We start from the raw sequence: 21,724 nt of genomic DNA on the forward strand, positions 1-21,724 counted from the left end.
GTTGAATTTTTTTAGGGGAACATACTTTTTATTATAAATTCAAATTGTACGTGAAAAAATAAGAAACTTTTGTATCAAACGTTTTTTCTGAAAGTGCCTCTGTCAACCTTAAAATTGACCTTGAAAGTAACTGTGATGAAATAATCAGGTTAATTTTAAGATTGACAGAGGCACTTTCAGAAAAAACGTTTGATACAAAAATTTCTTATTTTCTCATGTATAATTCGAATCTGTAATAAAAAGTACCATGTTCCCTTAAAAAAATTCAACTTCCGATCCGGATGGCATATTTCCGGTCGGAATCAAAAGTTGAAAATATCACCACTTGATAGAGCGTACCCGATTTACTTAAAAATTATTCGCGATTTTTGAAATCAAAAGCCATTTATTTTCATTTTAAAGGAGATGTACGGGTGGGACACCCTGTATGTAGCATAGCGTGAGCTCAGCAGGGGTCTGTTCGTTTTAGCTGCACTGCTGCACCAGTGCAATAAGTTAGAAAGAGACAAACATACTTTCTTTCACTCTAACTAATAGCACTAGTGCAGCTGAGCAGTGCAGCTAAAAAGAACAGGCTCCAAGTCTCAGTTCTCCGCGCAGTTATTATGCCGTTGCTCGTGTCGTGATAAAACGCTGCTCGTGGCGACTCGAAGGGAACGGAACTCGCGCGTTTATCGCGAATGCGATAACGTCTCGAGGGAAACGTAAGCTCGAGGAAGAGGAAGAGGAGGAGCGTCGAGCGAGGAACGTCGCGCGGAGGCAGAGGTCTCGAAACCAGCTGATTCGGATCCGGAGCGGCTCCATCTTGCGCCCCCGGGCTCGCAAGGACGCGACGGTATATGTACATCGTTGTCATTGGCAATGACAGTGCCAACGATGCCGCCGATGCCACCGATACCGACGATGCCGACCACGATGCACGAGTCGGAGTATTATCGTTTTTGCGTGAAGGAGATGAAGGGCAGCGAATCCGGCGAAGACGTCATCTTTTCGCGGCTGCTTAACTTGAACTTGAAGTGGCTGCGAACGTGGCTGGTGAGTTGCGTTAATTCTCTCTCTTCTTTCCTTTTTATCTTCTCGGTCTCTTGTATTTAGCTATCTTAGTATTTTTACATTAATTAATAATTATTTTAAAGGAACATCTCCAAAAATCGCGCATTATCCTTTTCATTTTGTTAGCGCCATTTCACGGCATCAAGCGTAACATTTGTACCTTGTGTGCTTGATGTGTACTTTCTCTCGGTGTGAAACTATGTCGGTCTAATGTAACTTGATAGCTTGAGAAAATCTCTAATACAAGAAGTAATTAGAAACGACCACACTCTAAAAAACTCTAAAATAAAAGAAGTAATTAGAAACGACCACACTCTAAAAACTCTAAAATCTCTAATGTTTGAGAGAAAAATGTTGCTCATTCTCGCTGGGACTAAATATTTTCAAATTAGCGCTTACAAAGATGAGATGGATGTGATAATTAACGATCTCGTAGCTACATCTCTCTCTCTCTCTCTCTCTCTCTCTCTCTCTCTCTCTCTCTCTCTCTTTCTCTCTCTTTTTCTCTCTCTCTCAATCGTAGGAATATTAAATATATATATTTAATGTATCTATGACACCGAGCTTTTTTAATACAATGCATAATAATGCAGCAAAAAGGCCTAGCCATTTTGTATGATGATTTAAATACTGATTTATATAAAAGTGCGCATGAGTGCATTCAAGAAGTCGTATCAATGATATTTTTTAAACGCGTGTTTTTATTTGTTTATCATTATTTATTCGTTTACATTAAGCTTCTCCTTCACATATACACACACATTAATTTATAGGTCATGATTTTTTGAAGCTTTATTATTTGTGACAGATCATGGAAACGATATAAATGACTTTCGAAAATGGAGAAATTTGATGTAACGAATACATTTTTTCCATTATCGATTCCCACATTTTTTTCGGAACAGCTTGTATATATATCTGTGAACTAACTAAATAAGATAACACTTCCGTGTTTATTGTAGAGGAAGCAATTTGGAGTGCCAGAGAATAGACACATTTTCTATATCGACGATGACGGAGACAATGTTCCGATCGATTCGGAATGCGAGTTTCATGAGGCATTGAAGGTACACACTTTAGATTGCAATCATTAAGCCGAATAATAGAATAATAGAAGGGTTTTTTGGAGGTAACTTTTTTTATCGTATTTAATATTTCTGAGTTTCTCAGAAATATTAAATGCGAATAAAAGAAGTTAACTTAAAAAACAGATTTCAGTTAGTTTTGAGTCTATATTTATAGCATTTGTTTAATTAAAAAATAATAATGTATACATCAAAATTTTCCTATTTATGATAAATCAATTGTGTATAAAAATTAAATTTTTTTAGTATAAATAAAGTGATATCTTTATGTTGACTTTGAATTATTTTATAAAAATATTGCAAGAGAAAAAAAAATAAAATATAAAATGTTTAAAATTAAAATACAAGAATATAATATACAAAGTTAAGAACAATAATTATATCTTTCGAAATATTATTTGTAATATAAAACTTATTTTTAAATTCATATTATTTAAAACTTACTTTTAAATTTATTTATTTACTATTATTTACTTTTATTTAATTTGTTTTTCTCTAATTTTTGACGTGATATATAATAATTTACAAAGATTAAGTAATTTATTAATTATTAATAACAGCAAAATAAATAATTTATCAAAATATAGAATTAATTAGAATATATAGGATATATAGAATAGATATATATAGAATAGATTAAAGTATTTTTAATTTTTGACATGATATAATAATTTATTATATCATATTATTGTACATACGAATTCTGAAAGATTAAATAATTAATAATTAACAGGAGCAAATAATTTCTGAATATATATATATAGAATGAATCAAAGTCTTTCCAGACTTGAAAATCATATTATGTATCTTGTACATATAATTTTATTGATAATTTTGAGTATTTTAATTTTACAGAGTTTTTTTTTATAATTATATTTGAAATAATGACTATCGAGTCAATTTGTATCATATGTTCTAAGCCAAGTTTGAAGATCGAAACAAAATTAAAGCAAATTATTTAGAATTATTGAAAATTTTTCGTTTTAGCTTGCAAAAAGTGCTTTCGAGAAGAACTATGCAATTCCATTGATTGTGGGTTCTTTCAACGTATCAGGCGAACAAGACTCTTGGATGCATGAGAATCGTTGTTTGGATAAAGAACAATTGAGGAATGTCGATGACAAACTTTCATGGAACAAATCTTTTAGTCCTTACCATGCTTTTGCCAAACCTACATGTTTAGGACCTGTTTGTTTCTCAAGAAGATCGGAGTTTGTACATGGTGCACAAAGCCATATGTGGACAGTTTTGCCGGTTCCAATAAATTTTGATGCAAAACAATGTGATGAATCGAATGAGACAAAAGTTCGACAAATCGACGAGCAGACAAAATCAAAGGACATGGATACTCAACAAGAATTGAATGCTTCGTTAGAGTCCTGTTCGAACACTTTACCTCCTCTATGGTTTACAGAATATATGGAATCCGTAAGCGCTGCAAATGCTCATACATGTATTTTTATATTAGCGAGAATTTTTTTTTCCAGAACTCACTATCTATTTGCACAAAATAATTCTTACTTATTATTCACTCGTTTCTTGCATTGCAATATTAATATTAATATTTAGATAAAAACATTTACATAAAAAATACATTTACATAAAAAATATATCATAGTTTTAAATGAAATATAAATCAAAATAAAATAAATGTGTAGCCACAAAATGATTAATCTTAATGATTCACAGATGAAGAAAGACATGATATCCACAATCACTAATGAAGTGGTGAAAAAAATAACGAAGACGCTGAATAAACGCTTGGATTCTTTTACGTTTTCACCGGTTAAAGAATTGGATCAATCTGGAAGTCAATATTCTTCTCCTGCAATACAACATCCTCAATGTTCCTTAGATTCGAATGAGGACAACCAAAAGAAGATGAGATCTCAGAAAAAGAAACAGGAAAAATCTGCAGATTTCTCGGAAAAACCTGCAAATGGATCCAAACTATTAAGTGATATAGTGATCGAACGCATGGATCAACCGCAAAACGTGAATACCATGAAAAACATACAGATGAAGAAAGATGTAATATCCACAATCACCAACGAAGTGGTGAAGGAAATGACAGAATTATTGGATAAAATTCCTGCGGATTCTGCTACATCTGTTCCATCTAAAGATCCTTTCCGAAGTCAATTTCTTTCGCATTTTCCTTCTTCGACGCTTTCCCGATACTCCTTCGATTCGCATTCGAACGAGACGAATCAAAATACGATAAAATCTCAGGATAAGGAGCAGTCGAGTGATAACGCTTCAGCCACGAGAGTGGACGAATCGTCGTGGTATTCGAACATTTTGGAGAATTCTACGCGAAAGCTACAGAAGAGACTTGATCTTATCGAGGACGTGATTCGTGTAAACGCGGAAGAAGAAATGAAGAAGAGACATTATCAGCAAATCGCTCAAGCATTTTCTGATGATTTAAATAGCGACATCGGGAGAGAAAAGGAACAATCTGTTCAACAAAACAATACTTGGGAAAACTTTGTTTCTCGGAATCTGCAGATAGAACCAAACCTGTCCGATGAAAGAGTTCCTTTGGAGACATTAAAGCTAATCGAGAATGAGCTCCGTATGAACTGCTCTGTTACCGGAAATCAAATGTTGGACGAAGGTCTCCTTAGTAGAGATATCTGCAACACATTCGATTCGAATAAACTATTGGAAATCGAGAAAGATGTAGAAACGTTACCGTTTAACAAGACCTTTTTCCAGTCATGCAATCAAGAGAAGAGAGAGAAGAAAAAAGAGGAAGATGATGACGCTTTCGAAATCATCCAGATGTCTACATTAACTGATGACTTATTTATGCCTTGTGAAGAGCCCGCCATCGAACAGCAGCATGACAGCAGTCGAGATTCGCCTAGCTTCGAGCTAGTCTCAGAGCCGCCTTCACCGCCGTGCTCCATTCGTTTGGACGAAGACCACTTTTCAGCAAATGAAGAAAAGCTTGAGCAACATTCTATGAAGACAAATTCACCAAACTCGGTCTATGTGGTGGATGTTCATGGCAAGATCTTCAATGACGAACATCAGACAGTGAATTCTGATGAGTGCGTCAATGTCGACTTAAAAAAACAGCCCGATGTTACTTACTCCTTTGTAACGGGTGAAGATCTCTTGACAGAGGATGAAAACGAAGAGGCTTGTTCTTCAAAACTATCATGTGCGGAGCATCGGTTATATGAGCGGAAGAGCTCTCGAGATGACGCGAATGGTTCGTATGACGACGTGAGAAACTCGCACGCAAGCTATCTGACTGTACAAACTCACTGCGACTCGAAAACGCAGTCGCAATGTAGTTGCCAATCACAGACCGACTCGGGTGACTTCACACAGAGCTTTCACTCGCATACCACATCGGTGACTGACACTACCGATATGTATGCTCATAGCTACGCTTGCAAGTACGGTGAGGCGATGACGAACCAAGGATGTACAGCCAAGGATGTGCGAGAAACGACAACAATGGCAGCACCGGCTCCCAGAAATAATCATGATGTACACGTGGACGATGGTTGGGCGAAAGAAACTAAAACAAACGAAAAACCTCGCCGCAACAAATGCCCAAACAACTTTCCAGAATACTTATGCACACCAGACCACGGTTGTCCCTGTTGCGATAATCCTTCTTTCGGTGGTTTACATCAGCCTTATCAGGCGAACAGATCCTCCGACAGATCGTGTTCCAACGTAGGGTCGAGAAAGGCATCTACTGGCGAATTGAATACACCCAATACCGATTCTGTTCACATCCTGCCGGAGACGTTGGTCAGCGCAGCCGCGCAGGTCGGCTCGTTTGCTTATGACACCGCGCGTGAAATGTTTGACAAGCTACGTGCACATACACATACGGTGAGAACGAGAGTGAAATTGTAGAGTTTTTGGAAGTATTGCATAACACATGTAAAAAAAATGCAAAACGATTATGCTTTAGTTTGCGTGAAATTATTGCGAAACAATTACTAAAACGATTTTCTCTGTTTCAGAAGGATGTTCCTCTCAAACGCCGCGGCGGAGTAAAGCGCGAAAACAAGAAGCCCTTCTCTGTCAGTCACCTGCCGTTCTAATTGAGCCGCTAATCACGAGCCTTTGTTTATGGAGTTAATACACTAAACGCTATACAATATTGCTAAATAAATTCATTGTTAGATAACGGGTAAGTAATACGGATGCAATCTTGAAATACGATACATGCGGAACGGAGCTCTAGTTTATGTCACATTCAAAGGTTTCGTAGTTCATGCGGTGAATAAAATCAAGTTTCGTACGCCAATAATTGACTTATCGAGAAATGTCAAATGTACAGGATGTTCCATTGTTAAAAAAGAAATTTCAACGACAATTGAATCGATAGAACGACAGTTTCAACAGAAACAGTATATTAATAATTTTTAATTCCGCGCGATGAATAGGAATCCTGAAAAACGAAATGTTCTTTATCGAATAATTGCTTCAATTTATCACGTGAAATTAAATGTTATTGTATGTATGATAGTATTAGTAACGGTTTACGCTATATCGTAGAATGTCAAAACTGATTGTAGCTGTTTTTAGAATTAAGGACTTACACGTTAAATGAAAATAAAATGACGAAAGTGAGAGATATGAGTTAAAGTCGGTAGGAAAGAAGTGCGTATTTTTGAAGGAGAATTCTTCCATATTAAGTTGCTATTAAAGGCAAATATTAGGCGGACGTCACTTTCATTTGTGCATTTCTTTCGGTGAAGAATAAAATATGATTTCGATAAATTCAATCGCGAAAAAGTAATCAGGTGTCAAAATTTTATTTTATAATAATTATCACATTATATTTTATAATAATTATCACATATATTTGATATCTGAACATATGTAACGTTTTATGGTATCAATTTTAAAATGAAAGGACGGGATGTACATTATTTAGGGCTGAGTTGTTATTGCTGGCCTATGCGAATGATTTTGCGAATGCAGGAATAATTACGATCCTTGATAAATATCTGCATATCGGGATTTGGCAAAAGAATCGTTGATAGCCTTTTCGATCCAGAAAATCAATCGACATTGTTACTTTCTGCAGCCTATGCGTTCTGCGAGACGATATAGGTTCGATGATAAGAAAGCGACACTGAATATTTATTCTTACTGCACTCTCGAGATTATCGAATCATACGACACACGCATTGTTAAGTTTCGCTAGAGCTTGGAAACTTAGCCGGACTTGTAGAAATAAATGTTATAGACACAAATACACCGAGACTTAGAGTTCTCTGATGACTTTGCAATCTGAACCATTTCTTCAAATGTATCCAATTTTCTATATATTTTTGTGTCTTGTATAATTTAAATAATCATTATCGCTTAATTGTTATTAATTTCATTATTGCTTCCTTCTCGTGTAAAAATATTTATATACAATTTTTGCTTCAAACTGATAACATCGAATATAAATCTCTGATTACATTAGTTATTGCTATGTACAAAACTAACACTTCCATTCATTTATCACAACATTCACACACTACATATAATTTAAATAATTAATTTTTTAACAATTCCTAATCTTATAATTATTGTCGCATGATGTTGACAATTCTGTCATTTACATAACATTTGTATAATTCTCGTAATGTCTTGGTTTTGCTTCAATATCGTAAGAACGTGAAAACTATTAAAACTGCTTAATTATAATATCTTTGAAATTTTAAATATTATCCCAAAATATAAAGTGTGTTTATTCTATCATCTTTTTTAAAACATATTATGAATTTTTGTTACTCAATGCAATGCGTATCTCTTCAGTATATAAGTGTTTTCTTTTTTTTTACAAAATGTTTATTGTACAGAGAGAGATGAGTTTATGAAGAGTTTATATATTTTTTTGTTGCATTCGAGAATGATAGAAATAGAATTTTGATAATTTTCTTGAAGCTTCTCTCGTTCGAATAAGAGAATCCCTAAAAAATGTCACTTACTCGATCGTTTCACTTTTATCGTCACTTTTCATCCTCTGTGTAGATTGGATTAACATTTCCCTTTTTTTCTTCTAGAGATATGGCTCCTTCATTAATTTCCTCCTCCGGCATTTCCACATATTTGTAAAATATAGTCATCACGGCAAATATCACTATAATCACTGCCATCAAACCGGCGAACAAGAAAATCTCGTAGACCTGCGAATAAACATAAACATTTCCTAAAATTTAGCTTGCAATTTACCTGATGACGTCTTTTGAGTAATTCGTCAATTTTTTCTTAATATAATCGGCAAAAGTAATTTAGGTAAGAATATTTAAGTAATATTTTGAATACCATTACACGAATAATAGAAAAAACGCTGGATTTAAATCCATAAAATATATCGTAAATGATAGATAAAATATAGAAATTAATTAACTAGTAAAAAAATCATGTATAAAAAATCACGAAATGTATTTCGCGAAACGAAATTCATTGCGTTTTCAACAAAAGATTTCAACAAAAAAGCTCAAATCAAAATTCTGAGACGGATTGTGAAAGTTGTAGACAACAATGGACCCAACAAGGAAAATTTATATATTACCAATTGCGTAAATGTGAACCACTTACCTGCCGATTGAAAGGATGCGAACCCTCTATGATCACCACGATGAGATTACCAAAGGCCACGCTCAACAACCAACCTGCCTGCAGTAGAGCTTTCATACTGATCGGGGCCTGGGTGAAGGCGAATTGCAGGCCCGTTATGTTAAACATCACCTCGGCCATGGTGATGATGATGTATTGCGGCAACATATAAGCCATGTGAAGCAAGTTGGGCTGCGTGACCGTGATTATTTCAATGCTAATCTTATCCTCTTTTAGCGCGGGCACGAAACTACCCACTACAGTGTACACTCCACCGAGTTTGAAGGGCACCTCTTTCTTCATCAGATAATCGTCCAAGTATACGTCATATTTGTTTGGCTTCTCGAATTGTTTCAGATCCGAAGGAGCGAAAGTCGAGTTGATCATTATTGATAAGACCGTCTCGCCTGATTTGACGAATCTCAAGTATCTAGGGTTATCGTTCACTTCGGACGCTAGATAGATGAGACTGCGAACTATCGGTTTAGTCTTATTCGGCTTATCTACGTAATCTTCGTAGTGATATGTCAACCCTTCGGGCGTTATGACCCAAGACATCGCTTTGGCTTCCGAAACCTCAATGATTCCTGAAAAAAAGAATTATTTGTACGCGGTGAAATTATTGTATCTATATAATTCCATTTGAATGTTTTACCTGACACTTTATCAGTCAAGTTGGTGTAGCCCTTATTATTACACATTGTGAAATCCGCTTCGAAGGGTAATTTCCGCGAATTATGCGTTTCTATTTCTAAATCTACCCACATACTCAGTGGTTTTATTTCAATGTTCTGTTCCATATCTAAATTTACGGAACAATTCATCGTATTGAAAATTCGAATTTGACCATATCCTTCTGATGGTAATATCGGATAAGTTTTCTGGAATAAAATATGGAAATGAAAATCTTATTTATCTATCTTATAATGATAAGTAGAAATCAATTTATATGATGTGCGAAAATTGTTTTCTCAATACCTCGAGCTCTAATTCGACAAGGCCAGCCGCGATGAAGGCTACACTTGCTAAGAATCCTCCAACGACGATTTTCTTCAATGGTGTGTTGATTATGTGTAACTTATCAAAAATCGGATAGATGCAGGTTTCGAAAATGGGTATGAAGATGATGATTAGCAGCGGATTGACGGCTTGTAATTGATCGGGTAGCAGCACGAAATTGCCTATCTGGCCGTCCATCCGCGTTGCTTGAAATGTCCACTGAGAACCTTGCTGATCATAGAGTGCCCAGAATATTGGCAGCGGTATGAACAGTTTCAGGACTCGTAATGCGGATTTGATATCTTCAATTAGCTTCTTTTCATACGTATCATCAGCGTGATCGAGCCAGTGATCGCATTTCCTTCCTTTGCTTTTTATTTTATTGGAGATCGCGTGCTAATTTTTCGAAACAGAAAACGGAAAACTTGAAAAGATTGTTCCTGTACAGATTATGAATAATTTTTATTGGGAATTTTCGAAATGATTAAAGTTATCACACGAGATGATGCGAGAACTTACGCAAATGCACTTTGAAACGCTGACGATAAGATTACCCGTAGGCTGGACTATTTTGTACATTCGTTTTCCCGAGAAAAATATTACTGAAAATAAGATTGTCTTAATAAAATTTTATTCGTTTAACAGAAAAAAATCTATTTTTTTCCAGCGAACTCTTTTAATAATGAAATAAAATATATTTCGTTCTCTCGTTCCTTACCAATCGATACAATCATTAAAATAGCCGGTATCAGAAATGCCAAAGAGAAGCATTCGTCGCCGAAGCATTCTGTGTCGCGTATCACTGGAGTGAGCAAAGTGGAGATCAGAGAACCTGTGTTAATGGAGAAGTAAAAAAGAGAAAAGAACAGCGCCAATTGTCGTTCCTGTTGAGGTAGAATGAACTGATCGCCTCCGAAAGCTGATACGCAAGGTTTTATCCCGCCTGTGCCAAGCGCAATCAGGAGTAAGGCTACTATAGACAATTCCCTGGAATGTAGGAATTAAAAGTTAAAATTTAATATTTTTTCTTCAACTGAGAAAGACAGAATTTACAGGAAAGTCAATCTCCAAATCAAGTAGCATTTAATGCGGTATGTAAATTTATTTAAGTAGTATTTAAATTCAGGAGTGTAATCTTTCGTTCTTAATATTAAATTAAAAATAAAATTATTTTACTATTTGAAATATATCAAGAAAAATATAAAACTTTAAAAATTGCCTATAAAATGCGTGCGTATATTTTTAATATTATGATTGCGTTTTAGATACATTCTGATATTGACCTTGCGGGTAATCCGAAAGTAGGTGCTGCACTTGCGGATAAAAGCAACTGTCCAATTGCGTAAATAATGCTCACATAAAAAATAGTGCGATACTTTCCGAGCCAGGAATCAGACACGATTGCACCCAGCACCGGGGAGAAATAGACGAAAAAGATGAAGACATGATAGATTATTACGGCTGTGCTTTCGCCGTACTTTAGCATATCACTTAAGTACAGCGCTAGGACGGCTGAAAAATAATCACGAGTCAGTTTAATAAACTAATGTTTAGTCATATTTAACATTAAAATTTTTTATTAAGTTTTACTCAATTATCAATGCTTCACTATTAAAGAATTAGGTAAATAATTGATATATTGTTTTGTTTAAAATAGTAAATTATATTGAAAATGCAAGTATAAAAATATTTAAGTATAATATACAATAATTTACATTTTTAATGTACTTATTTTCAAACTATTAAATGATTCATAAGGCATGTTCCCTCGTTAGTATTTTATGCAATGATATGCTTTAATAGATTCGATAATTAACTACATGTAACATAACATAATAAAGAAAATTTTTCATATTTTCTAATATTTTTTTAATATTTTCTGGTATTTTTCCAATTGAAAATTACTCTTTAGATTCGATCACAATTATAATCAAAGGAACAATTGTTCTAATTGTCACAGCAGTATTTTTAAATTATATAAATAGAAGTTGCAGAATATACTGATTGACGTTAATACTTATACGTGGAATTGATGTTCATTATTTATATACTTACTGCGCATTCCATAGAAGCAGAATCTCTCGCAGAATTCATTGGTAACAATGAAAAATACTGATTTGGGGTACTTTAGTTTCTGAAAAATTTTTATAACAAAATAATTCAATTTTTTTCCTCAATAAAATATTTATATTATATTATTAATATGATTATTTAATCATTAATAATAATTTTTAGCACAGATTTTTAATATTCATAATTTTCATGGATTTTTAATATGATAATTCCTTGCCACAGATTTGAAGAAAACTATAGTTATAAATATTTGAGTAATTAATTCTTGAAATTAATAAAATTAATATTTAATTATTAATAATATTAATTATATTTTTTATTAATTTCAAATTTTTTTAACTAAAAGAATTTATATTAAAATAAAATTTACTCTTTTTAATTATTAAACATAAAATAAATTCTGGCTTTTTATAAAATATTTTGTCTGAAATTGTTCGTTTTCTATTATATGTTTCTAGTGTCATCACATTGACCTGATTAACACTATTGTTACGGCAGGCGCAATCATTTATCAGTATTTTCTATCGTAAAATGCGAAGGCCACGCCAGACTATCATGCATACTAAATATCATGAATTTACTGTTGAGGATAAGGACTTAAGATGCGATAAAAAAATAAATATGCAGCTTTGAGAATGAAATAAAATTTGTATGACATACTATTATATATTATATACTTTATTTAATTATCAAACAATAATATTAATATTAATAATATTATTATTAAAAATTAATATTAATAATAAAATAATAATAATATAATATTATTATATAATATATTATTATATTATATTATTAAAATATATTATTAAAATATATTATTAAATATATTATTTAAATATATTATTAAAATATATTATTATATATTTTATATATTATTATTATAAATATTATTATATTAATATTATAAAATAATAATAATAGTATTATTATTAAAATAAAATGAGCAAATTCAAATGGAAAGACATCTCTGATGAGTGTACCTCCAAGTGTACCTTCCAATCATAAGAATGTACATACATTTTCTTTGATATTTGCTCGTCTTTGGGAAATAATGAGATATAGAAGTGAGAAAAATATATGCAGCAGTAGAAAGATAATTGATATAAGATTAAGAGAGGGAGAAAAAGAAAGATAGAGAGAAATTTATAAAATATAATATAGAATATTTTCTAGAATTTTAATAAATTAATGGGAAATTAATTGAAGCTAGCGTTTATGCATAACGTTTTTACAGTAACACAGATTTCTAGAAGCAAGGTTATTCGTAGATTATACAGAGAGCCTTGATAGAACAATTCAAGATATATTTTTATTTCAAGAAAGAAACTTGGATGAAGAGAAATCATTAGAGAATAAATATTAATTTTTCATCACTTCATTTCAAATTGTCATTTTAACAATTTATTAATAATAACATTGTCTTCTGCCGGATCGTAATCGTGCATGCAAGTATGTGAAACCTTGTTATAAAATTTGATTGCAAATTGCATTGCGATATGTTATCAGTTTGCAAATGGTATAGATCAATGTGATATTTAAAGCCTAAAGATTTGAAAGTTTTAGATTGATGCAATAATTCTGCAATTTGTAATTAAATTTTTTTGGCGCAAACAATAATATTAACATTATTGTTATATTTGAGTAAAACCAAATAGATGTTTAAATGTCGATTAAAAAAATAATAAAAAATTAATAAAAATCGTTAACTTTTTAATAGATGAACGATTAATTAAAAGTTTTTAAAGTATTATATATATGTATAAGTAGTTGCTTTTATACAACATATAATATTATAATCTTGGTTGGATATTTATATATTTTTTTCTGTAATTTTAATTTAAAATCTTGATATAATTTTAGATCGAAATTGATAATATTAATATTACTTCAAGAATTTGTAAGTTATTGTATGACCATACGATTTTCAAGACACCCTATATACGATAATTATACTGGAATTCCGATTACTTATGCGATCAAGTTTTCCCAAACGTGACGAACATGGATTGTATGTACATTCATGAATCATTAAAGATAAATGGAATATACTGGATGTTTACGAACTACGAGACAAAGTGGTGTTCTTCTTCAACAGTTCAATAATCGATCGATTATAAATATTCATTATCTACAATATCTACACGTATATATTTTACATCTATTTTGAAATAATCTGAGATCTAAGAGTTTAAATACATGATATAAACAATAATTACTAATTACAATCCCGTAAGCGAAATTTTATATGTTCTAAGTTGATTATCACGAGTGGATCACGGAAAACTTGAAGAAAGATTTATGCCTTAGAGAAAGTATAATGATCGGCCGCAATTAAGGGAATTAGTCGGGTATGCTAGGTGAATGGAATTGAGTCAGTGAACCACAGAGCTCAATTTAAAAGCTGATTTATGCTTTAAATCAACTCAGCTCTCTTGGGATGATTTAAGAATGATATTTAAATCGCAACACACATTCGTTTCTCGAACATAAAAAATACAAGAGGACAAAAATATATAGGACATCGCACTGTCATTATATTTCTTAAATAACGACAGGTCAATGATTGAAAATGAGCTTCAATAAATTATAAATCGACATTTGTTTTTTGCGAAAATTATTAGCATATATAAATTTATATATTAGCAATATATAAATTATTTATTATATATTCTATATTATATAAATAATTAAATTTCAAATTTTATTATAAGAAACTTTGTCTAAATCAACTGGAAAATGTAATTTCATAATTCATTTGGCTTTCTGAAGTTTAGTTCGGGAGAATGCCTTCTTTCTATTATTTATAAAATTTAAAAATTATTGATGCTTCGTATTTATCTATTTAAGGAAAAATTGATCAAAAGATCTTTAGAAAATAATATGTAACGTCTTGTACACGTAAATTATTTCAACCGAATAAGTCGAATTAAATTTGGACGTGCATGTCAATGAAAATATTATATATATACAGATATATAAATATTGTACATTAACAGATTCTATTTAATTCGATTTTGAAAATTCAAGATCTTTTCAAAATTACAAAATTGAATCACGCAATTTCTAGTTAGCGTTACATTATACTTCGTAAATAAAAATGTAAATAGAAACGAAGGCATTTTTCTTGCACGACGTGTTTTTTAGAAACATACAACAAAAATATGCCTTTTTTCCTTGATTTTTCCAAAATTAAAAGTGTTCTTTCGGAATAGTGAAACTAATTTCTAGTCTATTTAATTCGTACACTAAAGTTGATTGAGCTATGATTATAGACATATAATATATAGACTTTGGCTAAAAAGTTATACAAATTTTAGAAAGAGACAGCTTTTGTAGTGTTAGTTTCTCTGTCTATCAATAACAAGAGTGGGGCAAAAATTTAATATGGTCTGCGTTTGATATATGATTTAATATTTTATAATCGACTTCTTTCTCCCATCATGCGTCGTTAAACAAGGAAGAAACTACCATCAATAGAAGCTCTCTCTTTCTAAAATTTCAAGTTACTAAAACAAAGAAGATAATGGAAACTACAGACGTGATGGAAACGCGCGGTCTATATATTATATGTTTATGGCTATGTTAAAGTTACTCAATGTCGAGCAATTATAAATATTGATATTGTTAGAGTGGCTATAATCGCGATAAGCACGACAATAATTTTACCTGTTGCACGTGCATCTTATTGGTGCCCATATTGAATGAAATTAAGGCACTAACAAATCAATATCGATCCACAAGAATTGATGTATTGATTACTTCGTCAAGTAGGAATCGTTTCTTTTTGATATGTCGCACACGTTACACAGTCCCAGTAAGTAAGAACCATTCAAATCAAATATTTTAAATTGTTGATTCTATGCATGTGTTTTGCACGTTTTCGTGTATTTTTAGAAATATTACACCGATAAAATACGAACGATATTGTCGAGTATTACGTAAAAATGCTTTAAAAATATTAATATTTAATATAAAAATATCCGAATACGTATTAATTCCACAACATTATGTCAATAATTTTTTACTGAGGACCAACGACGAGATCAGTGACAGTGATCAAGCACTCGTCGTCGATGGTTCCGCTCGTATACGCGCGTATATCGCGACTGACAGCGAGACAGTCGAGGTGACAGTTGACTACCAAAGAGTAGAGGTAGGCATCATCACGAACGAGTGTCTACTCAAAGTAAGCACAATAAACGCGCGCGACGTGTGACGGTATTGTACACCACATCGCGTAGTGTGCCAGTATTTGGAACAGTGTGAAAGTATATATGTGCAACCAAACGATTATTTTCCAGGTGACTCAGGTGCGCAGGCCGAGACAGTTCTCTTTTTCTCTTCTGACGCGCGTCGAGTTATTAGAAAAAAATTATCTTCGTCGAGTGAACGAATAAATAAGATGAAAAGTGCAAATATCATGATTCAAGAAGTCGATTCTCTCAGCTGGCAATATTGATATTTATATTTCTTTCCTTCTCTCTATCTTTTTCAAGAGATTAGAGAAAAAAGTGACAATAATACCTTCTTCTTTTTCATCTTCATCTTTTTCAAGAGTCTAGTGAGAAAAGTGACAATGATAAATATTATCTATTAAAAAGAGAGAAAAGGAGAGATAGAAAAGAACCACTGCAACAAAACGAGTTTATCTATGTCAAAGTAGACGTCATCTTCCATACTAATAATAGAATTGCATCTCTTCTGTTGTACTAATCTTGTGGATGATATAAGTTTGTAGCAGCAGAACTGCATTTTTTATATTATTATCATAATAATTGTAATCTACAGGAAATCCGGGTGTTCGTCGATTCCGTTTATTCGGATTCTATTCCTCATAAGACAATCGTACATGTGTGTGTTATTTCTTTTGCATATTATTTTCGAATTATCTATTTAATAGAACAATTACATCAGTTGATTGCGATCGAATTATTATTACGATCGTATCTTTTACAGAGAGGGAGAGAAATCAAGAGATATCTCAACAAATACATGTTATTATATGTGCAGAAATTGAAATTTATTTGTCTAAATTCACTTTCACTGAAGCAATTAAAAAAGCGATAATTAAAAAGAAATCAAGCTTAATTTTCGCAATCTTTTTAATCACCCGTATTTTAAAACTTTCTCTGTCAAGAACATTTTATTAAAAACTTAGAAAATTGTTATTGAAAATTTATAACGCTGTTAAAATGTAATGTATCGTACGTGGCTATCTTTTTGCATTTATTATGGAACTGGAACTCACTTGTGTTGCGGAATCTGTCGTAAAACAAATACGCAATTCGACGAGAGACGTTTATTCGACGATTTCGAAACGTGTAAGGATCATGTGATTTTGCCAAAAGCTCATTGATATTCTTATATTTTTATATTTTTCTCTTCTCGTTGACTATACGATCATTTTGTACAAAAATGTCTGCTCGTTATTGCATCGTCACAGATTATGCAACGCGTTTAAATGCGCAGCAATAATGATAAGCTTTCCATCTTAAAAGAACGTTATAAAGCGAAAGTGATGCCGCGACGCATATTTTCACAAAGTCTTACACTGATACACACAACAGACGAAATTATCTGATAAAATTATGTATGCATGTCTATTGATACATTTCTATTTATTTCTCACCATATACTCACCATCTTATCGCTATTATAGATTATATTAATATGTAGATTAGATTAATATATGTTGATGTAATCCATTAAATCAATTTTATTGATATTTGAACAAGTTTGATTCTCACCTCTTCCTGTTTTTCGACATTGATCTGTTCATCTGGATGATTTGGATGATCTAAAATACAAAATATCAATATTTACGACAAAGCATTGATTCTTCTATCGAATTATTGAGTAAAAAAATATAGAAATCATGATTGACAAAATATAACGTTAAGAATCATTTTTGCTATCGAGAGATGTGTGAAAAAACTAATAAGATAACAGTGTCGTGTCTTGTGCGTTCGCTAAATTCGAGCCTGTATTTTTATTTTTAAATTAGTCACGTTATATTGATTAACGGTCACTCAATAGAGAATCTAAATGATTCAATTTATTATATACAATAAATTTGCGTGTTCAATTTTGAATACCTAACTGGCATAAACCGGTTTTAATGAATTTTAGATTCGACCGCATGTAACTTAATATTTATATAATAATATTTGTATAAATTGAGTATCATCACGAGTTTACTCAAGAAATCAATTTGGGCCATCATCAACGGTTGGTTCATTGTACATAAATTGTTTTAATAAATATAAATCGAAGAATTAATCCTGCCAAAGAGATAAACACAATTTTTTATATTTAACAAAATTAATCAACTAATCTATATTTCATTAGATTTTTGTAATTGACAATTTAATAACTTTTCTTTATTATAGAAATAGAGTGAAGAGAGAAGGAGAAAAATAAGAGTAGGGAATAAGTAAGAGATAAGTAGAGAATAAGTAAGAAATAGAGAATCGAGACCATTTTATTGGAATAATTTATCGAGCATTCCAACTCCTTTCTTCAACAAGTTATACCATAATATACAAGTTATATCATAAAGCAATAAAATAAATTATAACTCAATCGCGAATATCTGCAATGATCTATGCGAATATTTGAATGGTAATTTGATTATGCAAGAAAATCGCGGGAACGAGTTGTAAATAGATGTAGAGAAACCGTCGGCAATCGTTTACCATTTTTGCCATGCCGATCATTAATATACATAGCAACGGCGAATTTTATGTACGACTGTTTAAATTAGGCCATGGTCCAATCGCGCTCGTTTAAAAAGATCATTACAAGATTCGCGTTAGCGTTAAATTATCAATTAAATATTTTATGAATAGAATTTTATGTCCAGAGATATGCTGTTCGGGAAAAAATGTTATCGTTTATTTTATTTTTGCTCTCTCTCTCTCTCTCTTTGTGTGATTATAACGAATTTAATCAGATAGGGCGCGCAGAACAACGCGAATATATTGTTCGCATCATTTTTTTACTTTGTTCCGTTACTCGACAATTTCTTATCATGCTTCCTGTATTAATTACGATTCCGAGATAAACGTCATTCTTTCAAAATATAAAGAGATATGCAATATTATCGCAACAGCCAATTATTTACTTATTATTTATCAATGATTACAATACTCAATTCTTAAGAGAGAGATAAGAAAATTGTGCTCATTTAAAAAATTTTCATGAAGCTTTGAATTAAATTATTATTTTAATTAAATTGCTACGCCCATACGCGTATATCGTTTGTATGTGTGTGTGTGTGTGATTTATTTATATAATTAATAAATTATTACTCTGCCGAAATTAAAACATTAATTAATTATGATCGAGACATTTCTAATACTTTTCTATTAATCCGTCTAATTAATGTTTAATTAATCTAAATAATGAAATAGTACTTTCTTGCAATTAAGAGATAATTACATTTACATAACTTCAGAAGAATAATTTTGTTATTACTCACGTTCACAATTTCATAAATTATTCATCTAAATGATTAACAAATCGGTTTTCTACTCATGAAAGATAAGAATAAGTTATATTTCGAATCTAAGTAAATATTTGAACGAACTAATTATATTGCATTTATAGATTTATACATGGAAAGATTTTTAATATTATATCATTGTTGTTCTCGTTATCGTTTATCTGACCTTATTTCTTTAACTTATCTATATTTATTAAAAAGTCAATTATTTAATTGACAACTTGATTATATATATTCATGATTATTTATAATAAAAAAACTGTGTATGTGTGTCATTGAAATTTATGGATCATTATAATTCGAACTGATATAAAAAAAACGATTACAATTATGTCTGAGGCCACTGAAAAAATGTTTGATTTGCGATTGAAAAAATATTTACTGTTTTCATTATCGAAAGCAGAATAATGCGATTAACGGAAATTTATCGAAGGAAAGCGCGTCCTCGTTTCAACATGAATGAAGTGTGATTGATCGATGTGAGAGAAACCAAACACGGACTGCGATCTTGCAAAGATTGAGAAAACAATCTATGTTTTCTCTTTCTAATTTGTAAAAAATAATATTTTCTGTCTTTTAGATGATAAAGATCGAAGATTTAATTTATTTCTTTTCTCTCTCTCTTTTTTCCTTTTTTAAGTCAATTCAATACCTTCAATCTCGTTTTCGGAAGTCATTTTCCTTGGTTTATTCAAAGTGTCCATCTTCACCGATTCTTGCTCCTATCCAGTTTACCCTCGCGACAATGACTGATCCGTCTTTTCGACCGTCGTATCGACAGTGTAGATTATATCTCTATTATTCATCTTATCTATCAAAACCTGCAGACCTGAGCAAGATTACAAAGACGCGAGTTTATCATATACAAACTGAAAATCTTGAGGTTCCGTGTATTGGTACCAGAGAATGTTGACAATTTGGATTTTCCACGTGACGTGAATCGCTGTGTGACTTTTCCAATCCGGTTTCTGTCTCAAAAGTTTTGCATTATATCACATAATATTTTGTGTTATATTACATAATAATAAACGAATTAAAATTTATCAAGTTACAACAATATATCAAGTCCTCTAATCTGCAATAAAAGGAAATTTTTCACCTATCATATCGATGATATAAAACAAGATAATATATTTTGCAGGCTTTTTCTTCGAAACTTTTCCTCGTCTTAAGGAAGAATATTCGTCTTATCCATCGTAAATGCGGAAGAGCTCGAAATCAGGTTGCAGCGTATCTTCTTTTTTTTCACAAGAAACAACGTCGTCTTCTCCATGACGAGCTTAAGAAAGTGGCCTGTAAAAAAAATGTGTCCAATGAGTCGTACATTCACGATATCGAGAATCTATGGAATTAAATATCAATCGACCGCTAATCATTAATGACACTGACTAATATTAAAAATTATCGTTATCATAAAACAAGGTTGTCATAAAGCAAGATCGATTCGCAGAATTGTAGAATTTAAAGAGAGAGAGATTTAAATTGTTGATTGGAGCAACTTTCGATCATCGAGTACCGAGTTTATTCATTATCAAGGATATCAAAGAGTCAAAACAAATTCTATATCGATAGATTTTAATTTAACAGAAAGAATTTCAATTTTCCAAAATCATGTTTTTCGAAAATAAAATCTACTATATAGATAGAATTTAACAGAAAAGAATTTCAATTTTTCAAAATGTTTTTCGAAAATAAAATCTACTATAAAAACAAAGTCTTTTGGATTTATTTTTTTCACGAAGATTTTGCACATCATATTTTACTGGATCTTATACATATCTATATCTCTAACTAGAGAGAGTTGAAAATTACTTCTATTCAATCAATTCTACTTCTTATAAATTCTTCAGAAGATTTATCGTAATAAAAAAATCGAAGAACGGTTCTCTCTCGATCGTCCCTAATGTTGACGCTCGAGTTCGATCATGCGTTTCGAGAGCAGCAGGCCGATTAGTACGAGAACGGGATGGACGGTACCCGCGAGTATAACGGTAAAACTGTCGCCGTCCACAGAGACAGAGAAGAAGCGAGTCCGAGACCGAGAGACTCGTGCTCCGAAAAACCAGACAGAGACGAAGGAGGGGTCCTCTTCAGTGCTGTCTTTCGTGTCCGCCAAAGTCTAGGTAGATAGATCTCGGAATCATCGCGGAACTCCTGATTGGCGATTTTACGCGCTGTTTAAATTCAAACATGATCCTCCACCTGTGTAAGTTCACGTGAATGAGTTATTGTGCTAGGAGGGACAGAGGATTGCAGTAAATATATCAAAATTCTCGAAGCTTCGTCATTTCCCATAAATATCTCAATCGAGAATGCGAAGCAGTTATAAAATTTTTCCTTAAAATTTCATAAATAATAATGGAAATAATTAACTAAAATCACATGCAAAATCAAAGTCAGATATTTGAAAGGA

At 31.9% G+C, this 21,724-nt stretch overlaps 2 protein-coding genes across 5 annotated transcripts; one reads left to right on the forward strand and one right to left on the reverse strand.

Moving 5' to 3' along the window:
* Positions 1-561: 561 nt before the first annotated feature.
* Positions 562-7,411, forward strand: LOC105257772. Of its 2 annotated transcripts, none has more exons than XM_020029518.2 (5): positions 562-1,035; positions 2,016-2,120; positions 3,126-3,566; positions 3,828-5,999; positions 6,137-7,411. In XM_020029518.2, the coding sequence occupies exons 1-5, from the start codon at positions 862-864 to the stop codon at positions 6,212-6,214; spliced, it is 2,970 nt and encodes a 989-aa protein (XP_019885077.2). In that variant the 5' UTR covers positions 562-861; the 3' UTR covers positions 6,215-7,411. The 2 variants fall into 2 exon arrangements, with proteins under 2 accessions (XP_019885077.2, XP_011266929.2); XM_011268627.3 differs by having other exon boundaries at positions 563-1,035; positions 6,134-7,411.
* Positions 7,412-7,840: 429 nt separating this feature from the next.
* LOC105257770 (peptide transporter family 1) lies at positions 7,841-21,425 on the reverse strand. 3 transcript variants are annotated; one of them, XM_020029519.2, is made up of 11 exons: positions 21,124-21,253; positions 19,964-20,604; positions 17,555-17,604; positions 11,787-11,865; positions 11,015-11,243; positions 10,450-10,718; positions 10,251-10,333; positions 9,711-10,127; positions 9,388-9,613; positions 8,715-9,319; positions 7,841-8,299 (listed from the first exon to the last, which is right to left on the reverse strand). In XM_020029519.2, exons 2-11 carry the CDS (start codon positions 20,013-20,015, stop codon positions 8,123-8,125), a joined length of 2,187 nt encoding a protein of 728 aa, XP_019885078.1. In that variant the 5' UTR covers positions 20,016-20,604; positions 21,124-21,253; the 3' UTR covers positions 7,841-8,122. The 3 variants fall into 3 exon arrangements, with proteins under 3 accessions (XP_019885078.1, XP_025263927.1, XP_011266928.1); XM_025408142.1 differs by lacking the exon at positions 21,124-21,253 and adding an exon at positions 21,289-21,425 and having other exon boundaries at positions 8,123-8,299; XM_011268626.3 differs by lacking the exons at positions 17,555-17,604; positions 19,964-20,604; positions 21,124-21,253 and adding an exon at positions 15,474-15,660 and having other exon boundaries at positions 8,123-8,299.
* Between the last annotated feature and the right edge of the window lie 299 nt (positions 21,426-21,724).

The sequence above is a fragment of the Camponotus floridanus genome, unplaced genomic scaffold, assembly GCF_003227725.1.
Source record: "Camponotus floridanus strain SB8 unplaced genomic scaffold, Cflo_v7.5 scaffold2, whole genome shotgun sequence".
In the NCBI taxonomy this organism is placed as follows: domain Eukaryota; kingdom Metazoa; phylum Arthropoda; class Insecta; order Hymenoptera; family Formicidae; genus Camponotus; species Camponotus floridanus.